This window comes from Anser anser, assembly GCF_964211835.1.
Source record: "Anser anser genome assembly, chromosome: 20".
NCBI lineage: Eukaryota > Metazoa > Chordata > Aves > Anseriformes > Anatidae > Anser > Anser anser.
In genome coordinates, this window is record NC_139741.1 from 11640666 (window position 1) to 11661512 (window position 20847).

Genomic DNA, 20847 nt, shown 5'->3' on the forward strand with positions numbered 1-20847 from the left:
AGCAGAATTCGGGCCAGAAGCCCCCATGGCTTCTCTTCAGACATTTGTATAGGTCCAGCACAGCCCCCGAAGACCATATATGTGAAAAAAAAAAATCTCATCATATTTTCGCTACAAAGATAGTGTCCCAGGAAAAAACAAACAAACAAACAAAAAAAAACCACACAAGCATGTCAAAACCACTCACAGGGAGCTGCAAAATGCAAAACTAGTGTAAAGACATTGCAAGATAGTCGTGAGAAATAGATTGTTGATAGGACTTGACAACAGAATCAAGGGTGTGCCATTGCCTAACACTGTTATTAGGCTGACGTAAGTCCCTGGAGCTGCTGTGCCAGTAACATCCTGGGAACTGCAATACAGCTCACTTTGAAACTGAATGATGAAGAATGCCAGATTCACGTTTTAAGCCCAGACGGCTTTGCAATGCGTGCAGATGCATGGTCTGGTCACAGGATTGCTCTGCCTTTTTATCAACAGTAGGTTTTGATGTTCCATTCTGGCTCTGGGAACACTGCTGTACAGAACCTCATCTGAAACCAAATCACAAATATCTAGTTTTGTCTGCTGATCTACTGCAGTGGAACTGAAATGTATTTCTAAAAGTGTATATTTGTGTTAATCTCCTTGTCTGTGGGTCTCAGCCTACCCCTGAGTGTTACCGTGCTCCTTGATGTTACACAAACTATGAAAGTGGTGATGATATAGCAACATCAAAAAAGCTTCCTGATTCTTTTTCTGATACAGCAGTATGTGGTCTCCTTGAATTGTTTGATAGTGGTACTATATGCTGTATCTTTTTCTCTGAATTCTCACCAGCTTTTAGGCATCCTGCTTACAGCTGAAATGTATGCTGCAGCATCATTCTCATCTCTGTACCCAGCAGCTCACTGGGCTGGCAGGTAGCAGAATGCATTAGTTCTCTATAGACTTTTCTTTTACTTAAGCAGTCATTTGATAAGATAGAGAGAGGACTGAATCGAGACTGCCTTTTGCTATTTATGTGCCCAGTCCAACAAGATGCAAAATTATCTTCCAGTTGTGGTCTAGTGAATTTCCAGCTATTTGCTGTAAACAAAATTTAGTACAGCTGGCAACGTACAGTGTCCCTCTTCCACCCATAGTAGCTTGCCTTATGAGCTCTATTTGCAGTGTGGAATGGCTTGTCTGGGTGGCTAGACATAAATGTATGTGAGACCACCTGTGGGGAAGTACTTGGCCACTGTCCTATTGTACAGAGAGGTAGCATCAACATATTATCTAGATTCACTTTCAAAGAAAGCAACATCAATAAGTTTTGTGAGGACATCTCTCCTGTTTTTCTGAAGATCTCTGACATTGTCTGCTCACTGAGCTCCCTTAATGTTCCTGGGCCACAGTGAAAATTAGGCTGTAATTTGGCATGCCCAGCCCCTTCATCTGGATATCCAGAGCAGAGGGGTAGGAGCAGTCATAGCACACTCAGGATCAGGTGCCTGAACATAGGTCTCCTTTGCTATTGGAAGTGCTCTGGGGTCACTCCTCTGGCCATCTGCTGCAGCTTCAGCAGGGCATGGGTCTCCCATAGCTCCTCTGTCACATCTTCATGAGATTGTTCAGGATACAGCATGGCTCTGGAGTCTGCATGGGGATCTGCCTTGCCACTCGGTGAAACAGCAAAACGGTGCTGGAAAGTGGTAGAGAAACTCCGGCTGGCAGGGGTCACTTGCAAAGACATCCACAAATAGCATGAAAATACCAGGCAGGACAAACTGACCCTCAAGCAATGGAAAGGCAATAGCATTAATAGAAATATAGAAGAATTTAGAAAAAGGTTTTAAACATAATGGGAACCTACCTGTGCCCAGGGTACGAGAAAGAGAGAAAAACTCTTTCCAAAAAGGGAAAAACGTTGTTGACTACTCTTTGCTGTGATACTCGACTACTTGCAGGTTATATCTCCTGGAGACAATTCTGTAGGCTCTCAAAACCTCGTGGTTTGAAGTCACTTGCTCGAGTATTGAAGAATCACAGTCTGGCAAAGAAATTCATGCAGCTGTATGGGACTCCAAAGAATATTGACATTTGGATTGGGGCGCTTGCAGAGCCCTTTGTGAAAGGTGGAAGAGTTGGTCCTCTCATGGCTTGTCTAATTGGCACCCAGTTCAGGAAGATACGTGATGGGGACAGGTAAGAGAGGAGATGGGTACACAAACCCCAGAGGACAGAGTGAGACTGGAGTTTGTGCAGATTTCCTAATGGAGATTTGGAAACTGCTTCCAGTTGTTTGGTTAATATTTTTTTTCATTGCTCCTCAAAATGTGTTTGTTTTTTGTTTGTTTGTTTGTTTGTTTTCCCTTTCTAGCGATGTTCTTATTCCCTGTCTAGATCTATTATCCTAGGTTGAGATCCTAGGCTGAGATCCCTTCCCAGCCAAGTGTTTTGACCCTCTGCCTGTTCACTATCACTAATTTTGCAAATTGTATTGACTTTTTCCATGCTGATGGCTCAAACACAGTGGTAATGTTTGAGCTCTTTTGCTGCATTCAGATAAGTTGTTTTAAGGAGGCCTACATTACTACGTGTTCAAACACCCACTTGCTCAAGCAAAGGGAAACATGTAAGTACCTTAACAAGAAAAACAAGTACAGTTTTAAGGATGGGAAAACCAGGCTCCAGATGCATTGCCTTCACCAACTGGAAACAAGCTTCCAGGTTTAGTCAGCCTATGTAGCTCACGCTGACAGTACTGTAGATGTTCAGTGTCTGCTGATGGGGTGGATAACGCTTCGGGTAGTTTTTGAAAAATTGCCTGCATGCCAAGGGATGTTACTGAGGGACTAACACACTGTCAGGCTTTGAAGGGAGTAAAGTAGATTAATAGTTCTTTTGGTTCTCACCAAGTCCCAACTAAGGCTCACTGCCTGCTTGGCACTGTCAGCATCCCTGATCCTTCTCTGCTGGGAGAGATAGGCTGCTTCTTCAGAGCTGTGCTCTGCAAAAGTCAAACATCTGTCACCTTCACATACCCTGTGATTACAGAACACAACCTTGCACCACTGCAGTGTCTTCTGCATCTCCTGGAGGTCTTAGAGATGACTTTTCACTGTCTGTCCATTCCAGCCCAGTTCTGAGATGTACTCTCATGGGCTTGTAGCAGTTTAGGCTTAGTTTGCACCAGGAGATGGGTGGACTGGGGTTTGCTTGCCGGCGAAAATCATTTGAGCAGTGTTGTGCTTTCAAAATACCTGAGGTCCTCTGCCACCTCCTCCTTGAAGCTGCTAAGGGACATCAGGTGCAGGAGTTAGTTACGTCCCATTTCAAGGTACGTTTCCCAGTCCTTTCTGAAGCAGGGTTCTTGCACTGTTTAGCAATATTGTCTGAAAATGGGATCATGATACCTGTTTCTGGGAAACTTCTGCCAGATACCTACCTAGAAAGACTTACAAGCTCAAAACACAGTGTTAGGAGCTTAAAGGCAAACAGTCTACTGCACATCTAGAAATCCTATTCATAAAGCAGGAATACAAGAAACAATTTTTTTAAAGAGAGTAATTAGAGGACTGTTCCCACCACGGCAATCGTGTAGATGTGATCACAGTCTGTGTTGAGTTTGTGCTGAATTTTCTATTTGAAAGAGGGTGTTTGTGCCTCAGTTGAAGGAACACAGGGCTAGGCTTTAATTCAACTGTATCTTTGTTTTATTTACATGGCAGAAAGGCAATTTAAATTACTCAGCGGGTGAGACAGAGCATTTAACTTAAAGACCAGAAATTTTAATTTGGTCTTAGTGGGGAAAAAAAAAAAAGAAAAAAAAAAGAAAAAAAAAGCGTTATTGGTGTTAATGGGAAATAATTTTGCAGGAATCTCGAATAGGAAGAAGACAGAAGGGAAAAATCTATAGTGTCATTTTCTGTCTCCTGCAGGTTTTGGTGGGAGAATAAAGGAGTTTTCACTCCTCAGCAGCGCAGTTCACTGGCTAAAATCTCCTTGTCACGAATAATATGTGATAACACCCACATCTCTAAAGTGTCAAGAAATATCTTCCAGGCCAACAGCTATCCTCACTCCTTTGTGAGCTGCAACCAGATCCCAAAGCTGGACCTCAGAGCCTGGAAGTCAAAGAAGATGGAGGAAAGTACAGAGTAAGGTATAAACCTGAAACAGCAGAGTGGTTCCTGCTTGAAAGCAGGTGATATAACTGGGCTAAGCTCAGGTTTTAGAGGTCTTTAAGTGTCTAAGCAATGCAGTCTGCGTTACACAGAAAACTAGCTTACCAAAATACTCCTGAGACTACCATGAAATGGCTGTTGACATATTAGGGCAGCCAAAGAGCACTGCACCAGACACCCAGGCTCTTAAGCAGAGCTGTCTATCACAGGCCTGAAGATACGTGCCAGGTACATACCTAGCATGTGTTTAGATATGTCATTCCATCAAGTCCACTGGGAGTAGTTCCTTTGGCACAGATTTTCCAGGATCAGCATTGCACGGTGAAGCTCGCTTTATAGCCCTGGGATTTTTCTTACTCAGTTTTTTCAGTTTAGCTCTGTTGTTGGTATACACACATTTTTTTCCATCCAGCTTGTCTTTCTGTCCAGACCTGTCCAGATCTGTCTTCTGCCCATCTCTGAGAATGCTGTCAGCACATCCAGGTCACACAAAAACCATCTCTGCACTTGAAAAGAGATTCCCACTATATGGACCAGTTTGTGGAGTTTGATTTCTGCTAAGAAAGATTTTGCCCATATTTCTGGTATTTCCTTCAGCTGCCTTCAGTTCTTGAGGTTTACTGCTTTAAAGTTTTAAAGTTCTTGAGGTTTAATGCTTTCCTTCCAAAATGATCTCTGAAATCTCCAGGAAGTGGATGCAGGCAAGAGCAGCTTTCCCCTGGGAAAAGTGGGCTGCTCCAGTTCATGAGGGCCTTTTCCTCATTAAACATCATCTTTCCCTTGCTCTGAGAGTCAGGCCCTACCATGCTGTCATGCTGATAGCTGTGAGAAGGAGCAAATCACTGCAACTAGAAGCGATCATTAAGAACTCAGACAACTCCAGCTGCAGTCAGCTTCCAGTTCCTTTGAGGCTGTCTAGTTACATTCTCCAAAGGGCTATGGGATTATCAGGTTGAAAGTGTGCAAAGGTGAAGCCATAAATGCCACTTTCTTGGTACCAGAAAAGTAAGGCTTGGAGGACTGCAGAAAGCTGTATGCAGGCAGGGATCTCCAGAGGTCTCTAGAGCAATCTCCTGCCCAGAGCAGAGCTAATACTAGAGTTATTGGTCCCACTTTTCCAGCTTAACCTATGCAATAAATCACACAAGACAACAGGGAGTTATGGCATGTCCTTTTCTGATCTGTTAACACATTGTTTTTTATCTCCTGTAGAAGAACCACGTGATTCTTAATGTTGAACACTGAGGATTCCCCAGAAGCTTGGATTTGAAAAAGCTGCTGAGATTTATTTTTATTTTTTATTTTTTTTATCCCTATGTCTATGTTTTTACTGCCTGAAATGTTTGGCCTTGAATGCTGTCATTCACTCAATTTAGTTTGCTTGAAGCCTTTCAAGTGAGATGGAATCCAGTGATAAAGAAACTTCATGAAAAGATGTTCCAGATCTGTGCAAATTACTCAATATCACAAAACAAAAGAAAATGAGTTATCAAGAGATTCACTCCCAAACATACTGCTTGCTCAGGCAATTTCACATACACTGGGTCCCAGTAAGCTTTACTGTCAAAAGACAGGTTTTGTACACTCCTTTCATGTGAAATAGCACAAAGTTTCCAGTCTACACAGAAAGGCACTGGGGCATTGGAATAGATTGCATATTTTTGCTCTCTTTATTATTATTATTACCATTTTATTTTTATTTCTGAGAAGTACATACTTCAGTTTCCAGAGAAAATCTAGTAATTTCAGTGAAGCAGCAATAGCTTTCATGCACCCCAAACAGACTTGTTAAAAACCCTCTGTTCCTGCTTTTGTTGGATATGGAACCAAGAAATTGTCCACATGGAAAAAAGCTGTTCTCTCATCAGCACCTGCTCCTTGTCCAGAATGCTTAAGGCATCACACAGCATGATGGAAAACTCTGATAAATTGTTCTGCAGCCTGGCATGAGCCAGAATGACTTACCCCTGGGCTGTGGAGGTGATGGGATATGTCCTAGCAAAGACAGGATCAGTCTGAAGTACAAGAAAGTAAGACCTAATCTTGTTTCTCCCTTCAATAGCTTTTCCCAAAAGGAATCAAAATTTCTTTCTCCTTCCTCTCTAATTTGCTGTGCTACTGTAGTTGATCAATAAATTGCAATTTTGAGCTGAGGCCAAGACTTTCTTTACACTTTGTAAAAGGTGCAATAACCAAAGCCAGGTGGAGGATGGTGGTAGGTTTAGTTTGGAAATATTGAACGAAGCAGATTCAAGTGAAGAACCCATATATTTTTAATGAAGGAAGATAGATCTTGCTGCAGCCTCTGAGCCATAATCCTGTGTCATGTAGCACTACAAAAGTATTCCTCAGAAAAAGGGGCAGTGCAGGATTTAGCTCCAACAAACACTTGACGGTAATCTCCTCCTTATCTCTCTCAAAAGGCAAAAAGTTACTGTGAGATCCTCAGAGAAAAAGAAGAGGTGTAGGTACTGACTTCTGCCACCACTTGGCCAAGGTGCTGGGGTGATGCTGGGGTGACGAAATGCCCCAGGTGTGTAGGCTGACAAACATAAGCCTGGACACGTTTTGAACACGGAAAGGTTCTTACATGCAAACATCCCCTAGGAGTGGGTTGAAGCCCAGTGTTTCTTGGTTAAGCTCATGGTGCTGAGAGTTTCAAGGGAGTCAACAGATTTGGTGGGTGTGAGACACTGACTACACTGGGGATGTGTGTCAGTCTCTCTGGCTTTAGTTTTTTAGTACTAGTTGTCTAACGTGCACCCCCAGCGTTTATTTAGACCCTTGATGACACAGGAGGGCACATTCATTACCTTTTGATTTCAGCAATTAACTTAATGAAGAGAATTCATAGATAGAAAATAGAAAACTTCAATTGGAAGGGACTTACAAATATCGTCAAGTCCAAATGACTAGCTCAAAATCATAGAATCATTAAGGCTGGAAAAGATCTTCAAGATCAGCTGGTCCAACCACCCCCTACCACCAGTATCACCCACTAAACCATGTACCTAGGCACCATGTCCAGCCTTTCCTTGAACACCCCCAGGGACAGTGACTCCACCACCTCCCTGGACAACCTGTTCCAATGCCTGACTGCTCTTTCTGAGAAGAAATGTCTCCTCATTTCCAACCTAAACCTCCCCTGGCACAACTTGAGGCCATTCCCTCTAGTCACAGAATCACAGAGTGTTAGGGATTGGAAGGGACCTTGAAAGATCATCTAGTCCAATCCCCCTGCAGAAGCAGGAACACCCAAATCATGTCACACAGGAACGCGTCCAGGTGGGTTTGAATGTCTCCAGAGAAGCAGACTCCACAACCCCCCTGGGCAGCCTGTTCCAGTGGTCTGTCACCCTCACTGTGAAAAAGTTAGTCCTATCACTGGTTATCTGCAAGAAGAGGCCAACCCCCAGCTCCCCACACCTTCCTTTCAGGTAGTTGTAGAGAGTAATGAGGTCTCCCCTGAGCATCCTCTTCCCCAGACCAAACACCCCCAGTTCCCTCAGCTGCTCCTCACAGGACTTGTGTTCCAGGCCCTTCACCAGCTTTGTAGCCCTTCTCTGGACACACTCCAGGGCCTCGATGTCCTTCTTGTACTGAGGGCCCCAATCACCTATGATCTCTGATAGCTTGTTCCAGTCTCTTTCAGTGGAGATATTTGTGTCAGTAGTTTCCAGTGGGATTCACTCACATTTCAGAATGCAGTCCTCTTATTTCATCCTGAAATCATTCCTCTCTCACTTAAAAGTCAATCATAACCTTTAAGTTGAACAGCTCTCCCGACTCTCCAGCTTTGCTTTACTGACAGCAGTCAGATCTCTTTTGACATTTCATTTGCTTACTTTGGACAAGTTAATTTTCTTAGTCTTTTCCAATTAGATCAGATCACCTTCCTGCCTCCACCTCTGTCTTCTGGCCAATGCGTGCCTTAGCAGAGTTAGTGAGTAGGAGAGTCATTGTAGCTGCATGACAAAAGCTCCTGAGAAGAGCAAGACCCTCCTCCCACTACCTAAGATTCATTTAAATTGGGCCAGGCTCTGAAGAAGGTGCAAAGATCCAGGGGCAAGGGAGTCAGGTGAACATGGATACATTTAGTCTAAAAGCCAGGATTTTCACTAGAGCTGTAGTTTCTAAAACCTTGAAAGGCAAGATCTGTCTGCTTTTGAAATGGAAGCATAATGGGTCTAGATGCTATGGATCTTTGCAACAGAAGAAAATGTTACCTGAGAATTTCAGTATCAGTGGGTTTGGAGCCTAAATGTGTTGTTAGATCTGAACTAATTCTCTGTCCATGATGAGTTGGGAATGGCATAATTTTTATTACCTCTTTTTGTCCTTTCATTTTCCCAGACTCATAGGAGATACTAACTATTGAAACCCCCATATAACCATGAGCCCATCTTCAAACTCTTGCATATCTGGTGTGTTCCTGAGAGCAGCTGTCCTCAGTGCTTTGAATGTGCAGCGTTACCCTTCTGCGATGCCCAGCTGATGCTGGTTATGCCCCTGTTCAGTGATACCATGGAGAACAACTCCTCTCTTAACTTGGCCCTCTAATTTGAGGACTAACAGATGCTCACACTTGTAAATCTGCTTATGTCCTTCTCTGGCTGTGTTTTATTTTGACCACGTGGAAACCATAATTTGTGCTGGAGACATTTTTCTCATAGATCCATTGTGTTTTAGGGTTGCCATGTTCCTTTGGGTAAGAGACATCAACCTGCTATAGTTTAGTACCTGTTTGGTAGTGCACTGTAGGCTAAAGAAATATAATTTCCTTATAGCCTTGATGAATGTATTTGAAAATTGCTGTCAGCAGCTTAAAAATAAAGCTCTTCAGTGGTTTGCAATGATTCCTTTTTGCTCCCTTTTTTGTCCCTAGATGTTCTGGGTGAGTTTTCACGTGTAGAGTTGTGTAAGATGTTCCTCTCTCATTAGGTGCCTGACAACAGCAACCTTGATTTGACAGCTACAGCTGTCCTTGCAGAACAGCCATTCAAAGCCCCTTTCACTGGCATTACATTTTAGGAACCTGTCTCCTGGTAGCTCAGGATGAACCAGTTGCTTGTCAAATCAGCTTGCATCAAAGTGTGAAAATCCATAACTGTTATTGACAGGATTTGTATGGGATGGGAGAATTTTAAAAGGCATTAGGAATATAAATATTTGATGGACCAGAACTTGGCTTCTAGATAACAACAAAACAGCCATGGCTGGTCTCTGTGAATGACCTCCAAAAGAGAGCTAGTCTCTGCAGCACTGGCACAGAGGGGTCACAGTGCCCGGGTGCAGTGCTGTGCCTGCCTTTGGCACATGCTGGTGCAGGGCCAGGTGTCTCTCCTCACCTTGCAATACTTTCCTGGATACTCAACTGATGCAACAGGAAACACTACAGAGTGAGGAGGCTGTCACTGAAACTCTTTGCTTTGGCTGCCTGTCCTGTGGTCACAGAAAACCTTGAGTATTCACTTAACTCCAGTTTTCCCACAAAAGACGGGAGGAGAAGAGGAGTCACTGGTTAAACCCAGGGAGCAGGGAGCACAGCAGACGTCTTTCTTTATTATTATGCCTTTCCTTAATTTCTTCATGAATTATTGCTGAGTCTTGCCCCTTTTACTATTCTTGGAGATTCGATTTTGTTCTTTAGGTTGTGGGTGAAAACTGATGTGGCATTATGGGTCTTCCAAATGTCCTTTGAGAATCTGTAGATCTCAGTACTGTTTGGAATTTAGTAATGCTACTCCACTTAAGTGATAGCTGCTTGAGCAAGGCCTGTTGTGCAACTGATGAGAGACAAAGCTTTTGTTTTTCAGCCTTGTCATTACACTTGTGAAGATCCTCTTCATGCTGTGTTTTAGGAGCTGAAGTACTGTTGGAGCACTCCCAGGTTCTACCTGTGATTTCCTGATTTACGTCTTACATATGGAGATGTTGTCTAAACATGTGCCTGACTCTGGCCATGAAAACATCTGGAGTAGCTTTGTTTAATTTTTGTCTAGAGAGGTGGCTTTTTTGTCACTTTTCCCCGTCTCTTTGAGAAACATCCAGTTGCTAAGTTTGGTGCCTCTAATGCCTGCATGTGTGGGCAAGGAAATGGCTGCTATGATCACTGTTTTTCTCTATCTCTCCTCCATAATATTGATTCCTGATTTCCTGACCTCTTGCAGTCAGCTCGCTTGGCGAAGTTTGATGCTTGCACAGGGTAAGGCGTTCTGGACAGCATAACAGCTGGGTACCTGTGCTGTTCGAAATATCACACTCCCTCCTGTTAAAGATTTCTTAAAGTTCTTATGCGCAGAGCTTGACACAAATGAATGCGTGTGTTAAAGACCCCTGCCCTGAAAGGGGGTCTCTCTCTCCAAACAGTCATTGCTCTACCAGCCCAGACCCCCCCCCCAGATCATTCACATACACAGCCTTGCTATTGCATGTTTGCCTCTGCTTGCCAGCCAGCTCCTACACACAGTGTTGCTGCAGCTCCCTTGCTAAACCGGCTTTCCATGGTTATTTGAGCTCCGAGCTTCAGCCTTGCTGAAGATCTCCCAAATCACATTCCAGTGCTGCGCCACCCACATGTAGCTGAACAAGGGAATCTAAACTCTGCTCCGCAGCATTGGGTGCTAGTTACTCATTTACTGTTCTGGGCAACGCTCCTCTGGTTAACTCTGGGCTGAAAGGATGGAGCTACTGCTTCTTCGCTACCCGTTTACTTTTCTGCTCATTGCATTTCTAATTCTTTACCAGATGAATCCTGCATTCAGATTCTTTTGCAAGATGTGCTTCTATAAGCTGTGGGTCTTCACCATAAGCCTTCTGGTTATTACCGCCAGTATTCCTCGTGGACGTAACTGTGAAAACATGAAGTAAGTTGGCTGTGGCTTCTTTCTGCTCTGGGCATTGATGTAGTCAACTCTCACTCTGTTTTGGAGAGTCCTGGGAACTGTGCTGCAGTGGGGAGGAATTAGTTTTATGTTGATGTGCGGTGTTACATAGTCCTGCAATTGAGAGAATGGAGGCAGTTTTGGGGATTTTACTTGAGTTGATAGAAAGAATAATTAATGATGAGGAAGGAAAGGATGTAAAAGGTGACATGAATTTGACAAACTATGTAATACCAACAAACCGAATATAATGCACAGGTAAAGTAACCTGCATTTTTTCAGTAAACCACTCCTAACTGGTTTTCAGAGCTGTGTTTCCTGCCTCCCTGTGGGTGGTCATTCCCCTTCTAAGCTGTGTTGAGAAATCTTCTGAGGGTACACTTCTCTTTTTCTCCCCTCAACTTTATTCTCAGCCAGTGCCCACATTACCACGGTGCACTGCTGGCATGCACCTGAGTTGTCACTGATGTCCCCATCACTGAAATCACAGGTCAGTCCCCCAGGTCTGTCAGTCTCTGAGTCTCTCCCCTCACTGCCCATTCTGTCTCCCCATCCATTTCTGCCTCTGCAACGAGCCACGGGGCTGTGCAGCTGGGTGTATTTGTGTGAGCTGTGACTTGCAGCAGCATGCGTTAATGGACAGCTCCTTGGGGCATGGGGTAAGTGGGAGCTAGAAGCTAACTGCTACACAGCAGCATTAGCACTTTTTAACCCCTAGAAGTACTACAGAGAAGGGATTCACTACTTCAGAAGTGCTGTATGTTGCAGTGCAAGTTCCCAGCTTTTCCTTTTAAGAACTTTTCTTGACTTTTGTGCCTGACTTTGATCTTTATTTTTCCATTGTCTATGCAAATTGTAGTCTGTGATCCAGTGACAAAATCATCTCTCTTCCCACCATCTCGGCAATAGCAGTGTCAGATGCACAGCATGTTTACTGCAGCCCATATTCAAGATCCAGCAATGTGGACAGGGGAGTAGAGTACAAACAGGTGCACTATGAATTTGGGCAGCTGGAAATGTGATCACTGAGGAGAAGGATAAGGCTGAGGTTCTCAATGCCTTCTTTACATCTGTCTCTAATAGTCGGGTCAGTTATCCTCAGGGTACTTTACTCCCTGACCTGGACGTCCCCCGTGATTCAGGTAGAGAATTCCCCCCTCCCCCCCCCCCCCCCCCCAAGATCCAGGAAGAGATAGAGACCTGCTCCTCCATCTGGAATGTCACAAGTCCATGGGACCAGATGAGCTCCACCCTAGGGTGCTGAGGGAGCTGGCAGAGGTGATTGCCAAGCTGCTTTCCACCGTCTATCAGCATTCCTGGTTCTCTGGAGAGGTCTCAGAGGACTGGAGGCTTGCCGATGTGATTCCCACCTACAAGAAGGGCCATAAGAAGGACACAGGGAACTACAAACCTGTCAGCCCGACCTCGGTTCCAGGGAAAGTTAAGGAGCAAGTCATCTTGGGTGAGATCACACGGCACTTGCGTGGCATCCAGGGGATCGGGCCCAGCCAGCACAGGTTCACGAAAGGCAGGTCATATTTGTCCAACCTCATCTCCTTCTATGACTGTGTGACCAGACTGGTAGATGAGGGAAGGGCTGTTGATGTAGTCTGCTTAGACTTCAGCAAAGCCTTTGATACGGTCTCCCACAGTATTCTCCTGGGGAAACTGGCTGCCCGTGGCCTGGACAGGTATACTCTTCTCTGGGTAAAGAACTGGCTGGAGGGCTGTGTCCCTCCAGGTTGTGGTTAATGGAGTTAAGTCCAGCTGGCATCCCATTACAAGTGGTGTCCCCCAGGGATTGGTACTGGGGCCTATCTTGTTTAATATCTTTATTGATGACCTAGATGAGGGGATTGAGTGTACCCTCAGTAAGTCCGCAGATGACACCAAGCTGGGAGGTAGTGTCGATCTGCCTGAGGGTAGGGTGGCCCTTCAGAGGGATCTGGATATGCTGGGCTGCTGGGCTGAGGCAAATGGGATGAGGTTTAACAAGGCCAAGTGCCAGGTCCTGCGCTTTGGCCACAACAACCCCATGCAACGCTATAGGCTTGGGCAGAATGGCTAGAAGACTGTGAAGAGGAAAGGGACCTGGGAGTGTTGATTGATGCTCGGCTGAACAGGAGCCAGCAGTGTGCCCAGGTGGCCAAGAAGGCCAATGGCATCCTGGTTTGTATTAGAAATAGTCTGTAGCCAGCAGGAGCAGGGAGGTGATCATCTCCCTGTACTCAGCTTTGGTGAGGCCGCACCTCCAGTACTGTGTTCAGTTTTGAGCCCCTCACTACAAGAAAGACATCAAGGCCCTGAAGCATGTCCAGGGAAGGGCAACAAAACTGGTGAGGGATCTGGAGCACGTCTTATGAGGAACAGCTGAGGCAGCTGGGATTGTTTAGTCTGGAGAAGAGGAGGCTCAGGGGAGACCTCATTGCTCTCTACAACTTCCTGAAGGGAGGTTATGATGTGGAGGGGGTCAGCCTCTTCTCTCAGATAACTAATGATAGGACTCGAGGAAATGGCCACAAGTTGCACCTGGGGAGATTTAGATTAGGTCTCAGGAAAAACCTTTTCTCTCAAGGAGTGGTCAGGCACTGGAACGGCCTGCCCAGGGAGGTGGTGGAGTCACCATCCCTTGTGGTGTTCAAGAAGTGCCTGGACAAGGTGCTAAGAGATATGATTTAGTAGCTTGGTGGGTAGTATTGGTGATAGGAGGACTGTTGAACTAGATGATCTTGTAGGTCCTTTCCAACCTTGTGTTTCTATGATTCTATGATTAGCTGATATTTGGCTGATCCGTGGAATTTCTGTAGCTGGAGTTGCTGGGCCATTGGTCTAAACTGTCCTGAAGAAAACCTACCAGGTGTATTTGTCTTCTCTTATGAGAGTTGAAGAGCCATACTAGTAGTTCTTCTCCAAGACAGACAATAATGGATCAAATCTTGGACTGTGGAGAAGCAGGCTACTCTCCAGGAGCAGTCTGTAAGATGGGCTAGCATGGAAGATTGTTTTTTTGGCCCCTTTACTCAATTTTAGCTTCTCTTTATCTCACGTCTGCTTCCCTTTTCCAGGTTTCTCAGCATGTCATTTCTGCCACTCAAATACATCTTTGGTATCAAGATAGTGGTGAAGGGCAAGGAGAACCTCAGGACCAAGAAGCCTTTTGTACTAGTGTTGAATCACCAGACCTCCCTTGACATTATGGGTATGTGGAGAACCTGATCCTGTCTTCTGCTCCTGGCTCCACTGCTCTTGAAGGGATGGTAGTTATGAAATCCCTAATACCACATGCAGAATGGCAGGAGTGGCTGCTACACAGTCCATCCCAGCTAGGCCCAAGGCAGGGTGTGTTCCAGGGTGTTAGAGCACAACAGTCATTTTCAAGCTAAAGCAGCTTCATCCTTTGCAACAGAATTGGGATGAGAACATCAGCTGATCTAATTTAATAGTCCTGCTCTAAGTGGGTGGTTGGTCTGGAGACCCTCTGAATCCCTTTTCCAACATATTTATGACCCTGTGAAGTTGGGTGGGAGCTGCAGAAGCTGTAGGTATGGCATTTCCCAGAGCAGAGGGCTGTAGCCCAGAGGCTGGAGGGAACGTCAGTGTAGAAGAACACTTGTTCTGTCCTTGTTCTTCCCTTCCAGTGATGATGGAGATACTGCCAAGTCGCTGTGTGGCCATTGCAAAGAAGGAAATACTATACATGGGCACTTTTGGCCTAGCATGCTGGCTTGCGGGACTCATTTTCATTGACCGCAAGAAGAGGGAAGAGTCTATCACTACCTTGACAGAGGTGGCACACTCCATGCACAAAGACAACGTGAGTGGGGAAGACCCTTTGGTGGGGAGCAGGAGGCATTTTGAGCCACTGGAAAATGTGAACCTTGATGTGCCTGGAAGGTGATCTTGGTCTCTGGACTAGGCACAGAACAAAACAAAGTAAGAGCTCCTCTGGTGGGTTAACTATATTTTGTGTCCAGAAAGTGCTTGAAGTGGAGGAAGTGCATGTCTCTGCATGGCCAGGAGCAGACAGATCAGTCCCAGGACAGTATGCCTGTGCAGTGGTTTTGAATAGCAACTCGAGATCCCTCCTTCTCAATGTCTTCTCCCTCCTGCAGTTCCGCGTCTTGATCTTCCCTGAGGGAACTCGCAATCATAATGGCTCCATGTTGCCCTTCAAACGTGGGGCCTTCCAGCTGGCTGTGAAAGCCCAGGTGAGAGCCACCTTCTTCCTGCCCCTTGGGATGTAGTTTGCCTACCATGGTCCACAAACAAGCAGGACTACAAGGCTCCTGCTCCCTGACTTCCCTTTGGATTGAGCACCCATCCAGGAGCCCAGCAGGAGCCTGCAGGTGGCACAGGAGGGAGACATTTCTGGGACAGGTAGAAAATCTTAGTGACTCCGCCTGGGAAAAAAGTGGGGGAACCTTGACAAAAGCACTGGACCAGCACTGGAGAGTTCCTGCTGAACAGGCCTCTATTTGGCAATCCAGGCACTGTTGGCCTAAATAAAGAGAAGAAAAAATAAAAACCAACAGTGCAGACATTGGGTAATATGGTTAAATGATTGAAATATCCCCTTTAGTGTCTACTATGAAGCTAACTGGGATAGTTATCAGCAAAGTACATGGTTCATCTGAAAACACCATTTCCCTTTTGGGTGAGGAACAGAGAAATTTGTAGTTTCACTTACCGTAGACTGCTTCCCCTCCAGGTCCCCATTATTCCTGTGGTGATCTCGTCCTACAGCGACTTCTACAGCCAGAAAGAGAAGAGATTCACACCAGGTGAGGATTACTTGGGGCAAAAAGCAGACTGGCTGCTTGTGCGAGCTCAGTCCTTGGAGGGAGCCATGAGGTGGGTGGGCAGAGAACCACATGCAATGTGGGGATTGCAGCTGGACAAAGGCAGTTTCTTTCTTTTCAGGAGGAGAGGGAGTGGAATACTTCAGGAAATACTTGCCTCTGCTGTTTGCTTTCTCAGAGTTTGTCCAATGAGGGAACCTGGAGAAGCAGCAGAGTCCTAGGGCAGATCCTGCCCTGGCTCCACTGCTGTAAGCTGGGGAGCAAAAGCAAACACAGTTCTCAGCAAAAGTTATGCAGACTCCTATCTCCTCTCATTTACCCTGTTCTTTCATACATGTTTCATACATTTATGATGACAAAATTTCTGCTTGTCACCGTTATAAAATGTCACAGGGAAAAAAAGATGAGTCTTCATCTTTTTGATGGGTCAAAAAAATGGGTCTAGGTTTCAAAAGGAAAATGTGGAAAAAATCTTTCAAGTCCTGCAGAGAAAAACAGCCTAGCCTGTTCCTCCCTGGCACCCACCCAAAATGGGCTTCTGGCACTTCCTACCCTCCCCCAGGCTGGTCTCAGGCCCTGCTCTTTCCTAAGGGGAGGATTTGCAGCTGAAATTCTCACTCCTGTCATCATTTGTACTTTGAGGTAGTCATTCCCTTGAAGGCAGACATCTGGAAGAGAGAGGTAAACACTGAATTATCTGTTTCTATTCAGCTTTCAACTACTGGGTTTATTCTCTTTCTGTTGGCCACACACAAGAGCTTTTCAGTAGTGGAAGCATTCCCCCACGTGGGAGTTAAGATAGGAGCACAAGCAGAGATTTCAGATGTCTTCCCTGCTCTGCTAGCCTGCTCCTTGCACTCCCTCTCCATGACATCCCTGCTTAGCTGGGCAATCAAGATAAAGCACTTCCATGGGAAATAAGAGAAAAATGCAGTGGGGAGGGACCTCTTTGTTAGATGAACCTTTTACTTCACTCAAGACCAGCTCCGAAGATAGATGAGTTTGTTCTGTGCCTTGTCCAGCCAAGTTTGGTATAACTCCAAGAAAGGAGATTCCACAACCTCCTTGAACATTTCAGGAAAGACTATTTGCAGTTGTATGTACATTTACCTTTATAATAACCTCCCCAAAACCTGGGAGTTTGTGGTTAGCTGGGATTTTTTATGACCTCTAAGCACTCTTCAGGGTCAATCATTTCCAAATTGCTGTTGAATAGGAAGGACTTTCACATCTGAAGAAAGGACCACAGATTGCTTTTCCTGTACCTCTCTGCTTTGCCCATCTGGAAGTTTTGCCAGGGCTGATTCTGAAGATGTGCTGCACATGCCCAAGATTTCTGCATGTTGAGCAGGCTGATCACAAGGCCAGGACAGTTCTCCATGTCCCCAGTGACTCTGGCCATGCTGATGGGCTTCTGGAAGGCCCAGCTGGTGTCCGGTGTCTGCACATTGAAGCTGTCTATCATGCATGGAGCAAGTGGGATGCTTGCTGGAAGTCTGTTATACCCCAGCAGCAGCACTTCTAGCACCGCCTTGTCATCATTCAGCTTTTTCTGCAACACCAAGAGAAGCGTAGTAGACTCCTGAGATACAAGGCCTAGTTTTGCATTTAATGTGTTTTGTGGGTATATGTGCAGGCAAGGATCATGCCCTCTTCTTTTGGGAAGCTATTCTCTGTGCTTTTGTTTCATTTTCCTTGCATGGCTCTGCCAGCAACATTCCTGGATCCTATTTCCTAGCATGCATGTAAAGGCATGAAAAAAAAAAAGTTAAAAGTAATACGGACACTCCCCAGATCTTTAGGTGATTGTCTGTGCAGGCAGTGTCTTGTCTCCACTACCCAGAACAAGGGCCACTGGGTGCAAGAACAGAAAAGCATCATGATAATTCCCCTGTATATCCTTCCTGTTTACACCAGTCCATTGCTAAGGTACTTCCTGAGACATATCTTGGAAAACCAGGTTTTTCTGGGCATGGTTCCTCTCATAACTAAGTGCGTTTTGGTAAAGAAAGACTGCTGAATTCAGTATACATAGGTCAGAGCATGTCCAGTTTGGATGTGTTGTATTACAGACCTCTCATTCTCTTTACCCAGATCCAGACAGACTCTGAGGTCTAGGGCCAGGACTTGCCGTGGGTGACCTCTTCCCACTGTGAAATCTTATTCCACATGTTTTATTGTATTGGATATAAATGAGTGTCCGTGTCTGATGGTCTCTCTGCATGGGAAAAATCTGGTTTGGGTTTTTGCTCTGTGCATCTGGGATATGACTAGGTTGCTACACAGCTGTTTTGGTGTGAAAGAACACATTTCCCTTAATTTCCATCCTGTTCCTTGATTTGCACCAATCCCTCTGCTACAGCTTCTCTTGCTCTCCCATACCACTCACGTATTTCATTCCCCTCTGACTCTTCTGTCTTACTCTTCCAGGGAAAATCACCATCCAGATCCTGCCAGAAGTCGAGACTCTTGGTCTAGGCCCAGAAGATGTTCCCAAGCTCACCGAGCAGGTCCGTGATTCCATGATCACCACCTACCAGTGGATATCAGGAATGACGAATGGGGCTTCCCATTAGTGATGCAGCAACCACAAAAAGGTCTGGAAACAGAAACAACCATGACTGCAACCCTGATACACCAGAGACAGGCCAAATGTCCACAGAGGAAGAAAAAATTTTACATGGAAGTAGTGAAATGGTTGTTGTGTTCCGTTCAGAGAACTGTGCTGCCTCAGCTCTGTGGACAGACACATAATGGATAACAGGACAATTCTTCGTAATCATAACCCTGAGAACTTCTCTCTGGCTGGACCCCAGACAGAGCTAGACCTTTCCTGTGATCATCTCTGTGTGCTTATGATTACCTTTTCCTGTTCAAAACCAACAAGGTGTAGGCATTTATCCCTGAACCTATGGCCATCCTGCCAGGGTGTCTTGGGGTTAGAAGGTTACCACGATCCCCTGGCAAGAACACTCAGGAGAAAGCACTGTCTCCTACCATGGGGAGGACTTGGGAGTTACCTCTGCCACAAGAGGTGGAAGCCAAGGCAGTTTATTATAGGGGAATTAAAGACCAACGCATTCCTTATGTGTATCTGCAGGGGTCAGTGGTTTCTGTTTTTTTTTGTTTGATTGTTTGATTGATTGATTGATTGATTTTTTTCCTCAGCCTTCCTTTTAAGCAAAGTAAGAATTTGCATTCAGTAGATGGGCAGATCTTGAAAGTGTGAAGTGAATGCGCCCAGGGGACTCAGAGGAAACCGCAGAAAGGTATTGCTTGACACCCCTTGCCATAACATGATAATCTCGTGATTTTTAATACAACTTACATATTTTTCAATCCAAGTACACTCTGGAAGCTTCAGCTGTTCCCAGAATGAATTTTCTGAATACTTCCTACTTTTCCCTGTCTTCTCCATCTCCTCAACACAATTTCTGTGGCAGGTTACGGAGAACAGAGCACCAGTAGACATAAAATATCAAATTTAAAAAAAAAAAAAAGAAGCTTGAGTTTCAGGCACTGAACTTCATTTTTACCATCATCTGTTTGTGACTGAAAAAGTAAAAGTGTGTTGTGTTTGTATACGGGCCAGCCTGGTAGCCATGGCTTGGAAGAGACGCAGCTCCCCAAGACCCCCAAGGAGTCCTATGAGCAAGAACCTGAGAAGTGTCTGGGGCTCCGTTGTTGTCAGAGACCTGGATCTGGTCTATGCTGCCTGAGAAACCTGGCCAGGTGGGTCCTGGGGACCTCATGGGGAACAGCCACCTCTGGCAGGACTGCATTTATTTGGCTTGCCTGGCATCTTGGCCTCCTCTGCCCAAGGGCGCTACTGCCTTACCCTGCTCCCAGCATGATGGGGGCTCATGAAGCAGCATGGTCCACATGCTCAATCACACGCCTGGCAGCTATCAGTGGGCAGCGTGGGGCACTCTGGGCTGAGACACAAATGCCTGCACATCCACTAGGCAAAGCCTGCATGCAGCTGCTGTAGCCATGGAAATTTACAAGCATCTCCTTCATTAGTCCTCACCAGAGAGGTACCAGCTCCACCCAGAAGCTTCAGGCATGACTCCACCTTAAACTGCTGCCTTCTTGCTCCCATTCCCCTCTTTCCCTCCTGGTTGTGCCAAGGAGAAATGGAAACTTAATTTTTGCATGTTTGGTATTTACTGATTTAATACAGTCTTGGGAGTGATCATTTCAGCCAGGTGATTAATTTTTAGCCCTAATGTTTGTGGTTTACATACCAGTCAATTTACAGGTTGCGTTTTTTTTGTGCTGATAAGTTTAGCTATGAACCATAGTCAAAGAATATTTTGGGACAGATGTTTGACGTACCAGAATGGATGCCAAATGCAGATGAGTGCATTTAATGTATTTTATTAATGCCCAGCACAGACAAACACATCTTCACAATGGAGTTTAAGTAAAAGTTGTCTCTAGGCTTCAAGATGCAGCTGCCATTCTTCAGCGTCTTCAGAGAGTGAAATCTCACTGCTAACTAGAAACAGCCCTTCCCCCCCCACCCATGTTACACTGGAGCAAAACAAGGAGATAAGTAACATTGGGATAAAGATTACATGTTACATGCACTTGCTAGATTCTGAGCAGATACAAAGGGTAAGGAATTTGATTTAGAAGGCTAAATTACCACTACTATTAAGAAATCATAAATAAGGACAATGTTTGCAACCTGTTTATGCAAGCACCTTGGCTTCCAGATTTGCCTCCCCTTCAGGATGGGAAGCAGAAAATTTCTTCTTTGATTGAGCTTTTAAACAGTCATAAAACAAACAGCACCTAACTGAGTTTTGTAAACCTCTGAAAATTTTTAAGGCAATAGGTGATAAAATGTCACTACCTTACCTGAAGAATTTCATTACAGGAAGCTTTTACAAATGAATGAAAAAAAAATGCAGTACAGAAAATAAAACAGTGGTCTCAGTCTTGAGCTCCTCTCTGGGGAAACACATGCCAGATGCTCAATCAACAGCAGTTGGTTGAACATGACAT

General features: G+C 45.1%; 2 protein-coding genes across 5 annotated transcripts in view; both read left to right on the plus strand.

The window, feature by feature from the left end:
* LOC310884292 (myeloperoxidase-like) overlaps window positions 1-6303 on the plus strand; it is a 32625-nt gene extending 26322 nt beyond the window's left edge. For 2 of the 4 annotated variants that reach the window (XM_083805825.1, XM_083805826.1), the window contains 3 exons: window positions 1932-2169; window positions 3906-4129; window positions 5364-6303. In XM_083805825.1, the coding sequence (XP_083661951.1) occupies window positions 1932-2169; window positions 3906-4128 (461 nt within the window). In that variant the 3' untranslated portion in view covers window position 4129; window positions 5364-6303. Of the gene's footprint in view, window positions 1-1931; window positions 2170-3905 lie in introns of all 4 variants that reach the window. The other 2 variants (XM_083805824.1, XM_083805827.1) reach the window with 2 other exon arrangements.
* Window positions 6304-10685: 4382 nt separating this feature from the next.
* Window positions 10686-18927, plus strand: LOC310884294 (1-acyl-sn-glycerol-3-phosphate acyltransferase alpha-like). The gene is made up of 6 exons (XM_083805836.1): window positions 10686-11017; window positions 14101-14234; window positions 14674-14849; window positions 15148-15243; window positions 15744-15816; window positions 18265-18927. The coding sequence occupies exons 1-6, from the start codon at window positions 10833-10835 to the stop codon at window positions 18408-18410; spliced, it is 810 nt and encodes a 269-aa protein (XP_083661962.1). The 5' UTR covers window positions 10686-10832; the 3' UTR covers window positions 18411-18927.
* The last annotated feature ends 1920 nt before the right edge of the window (window positions 18928-20847 follow it).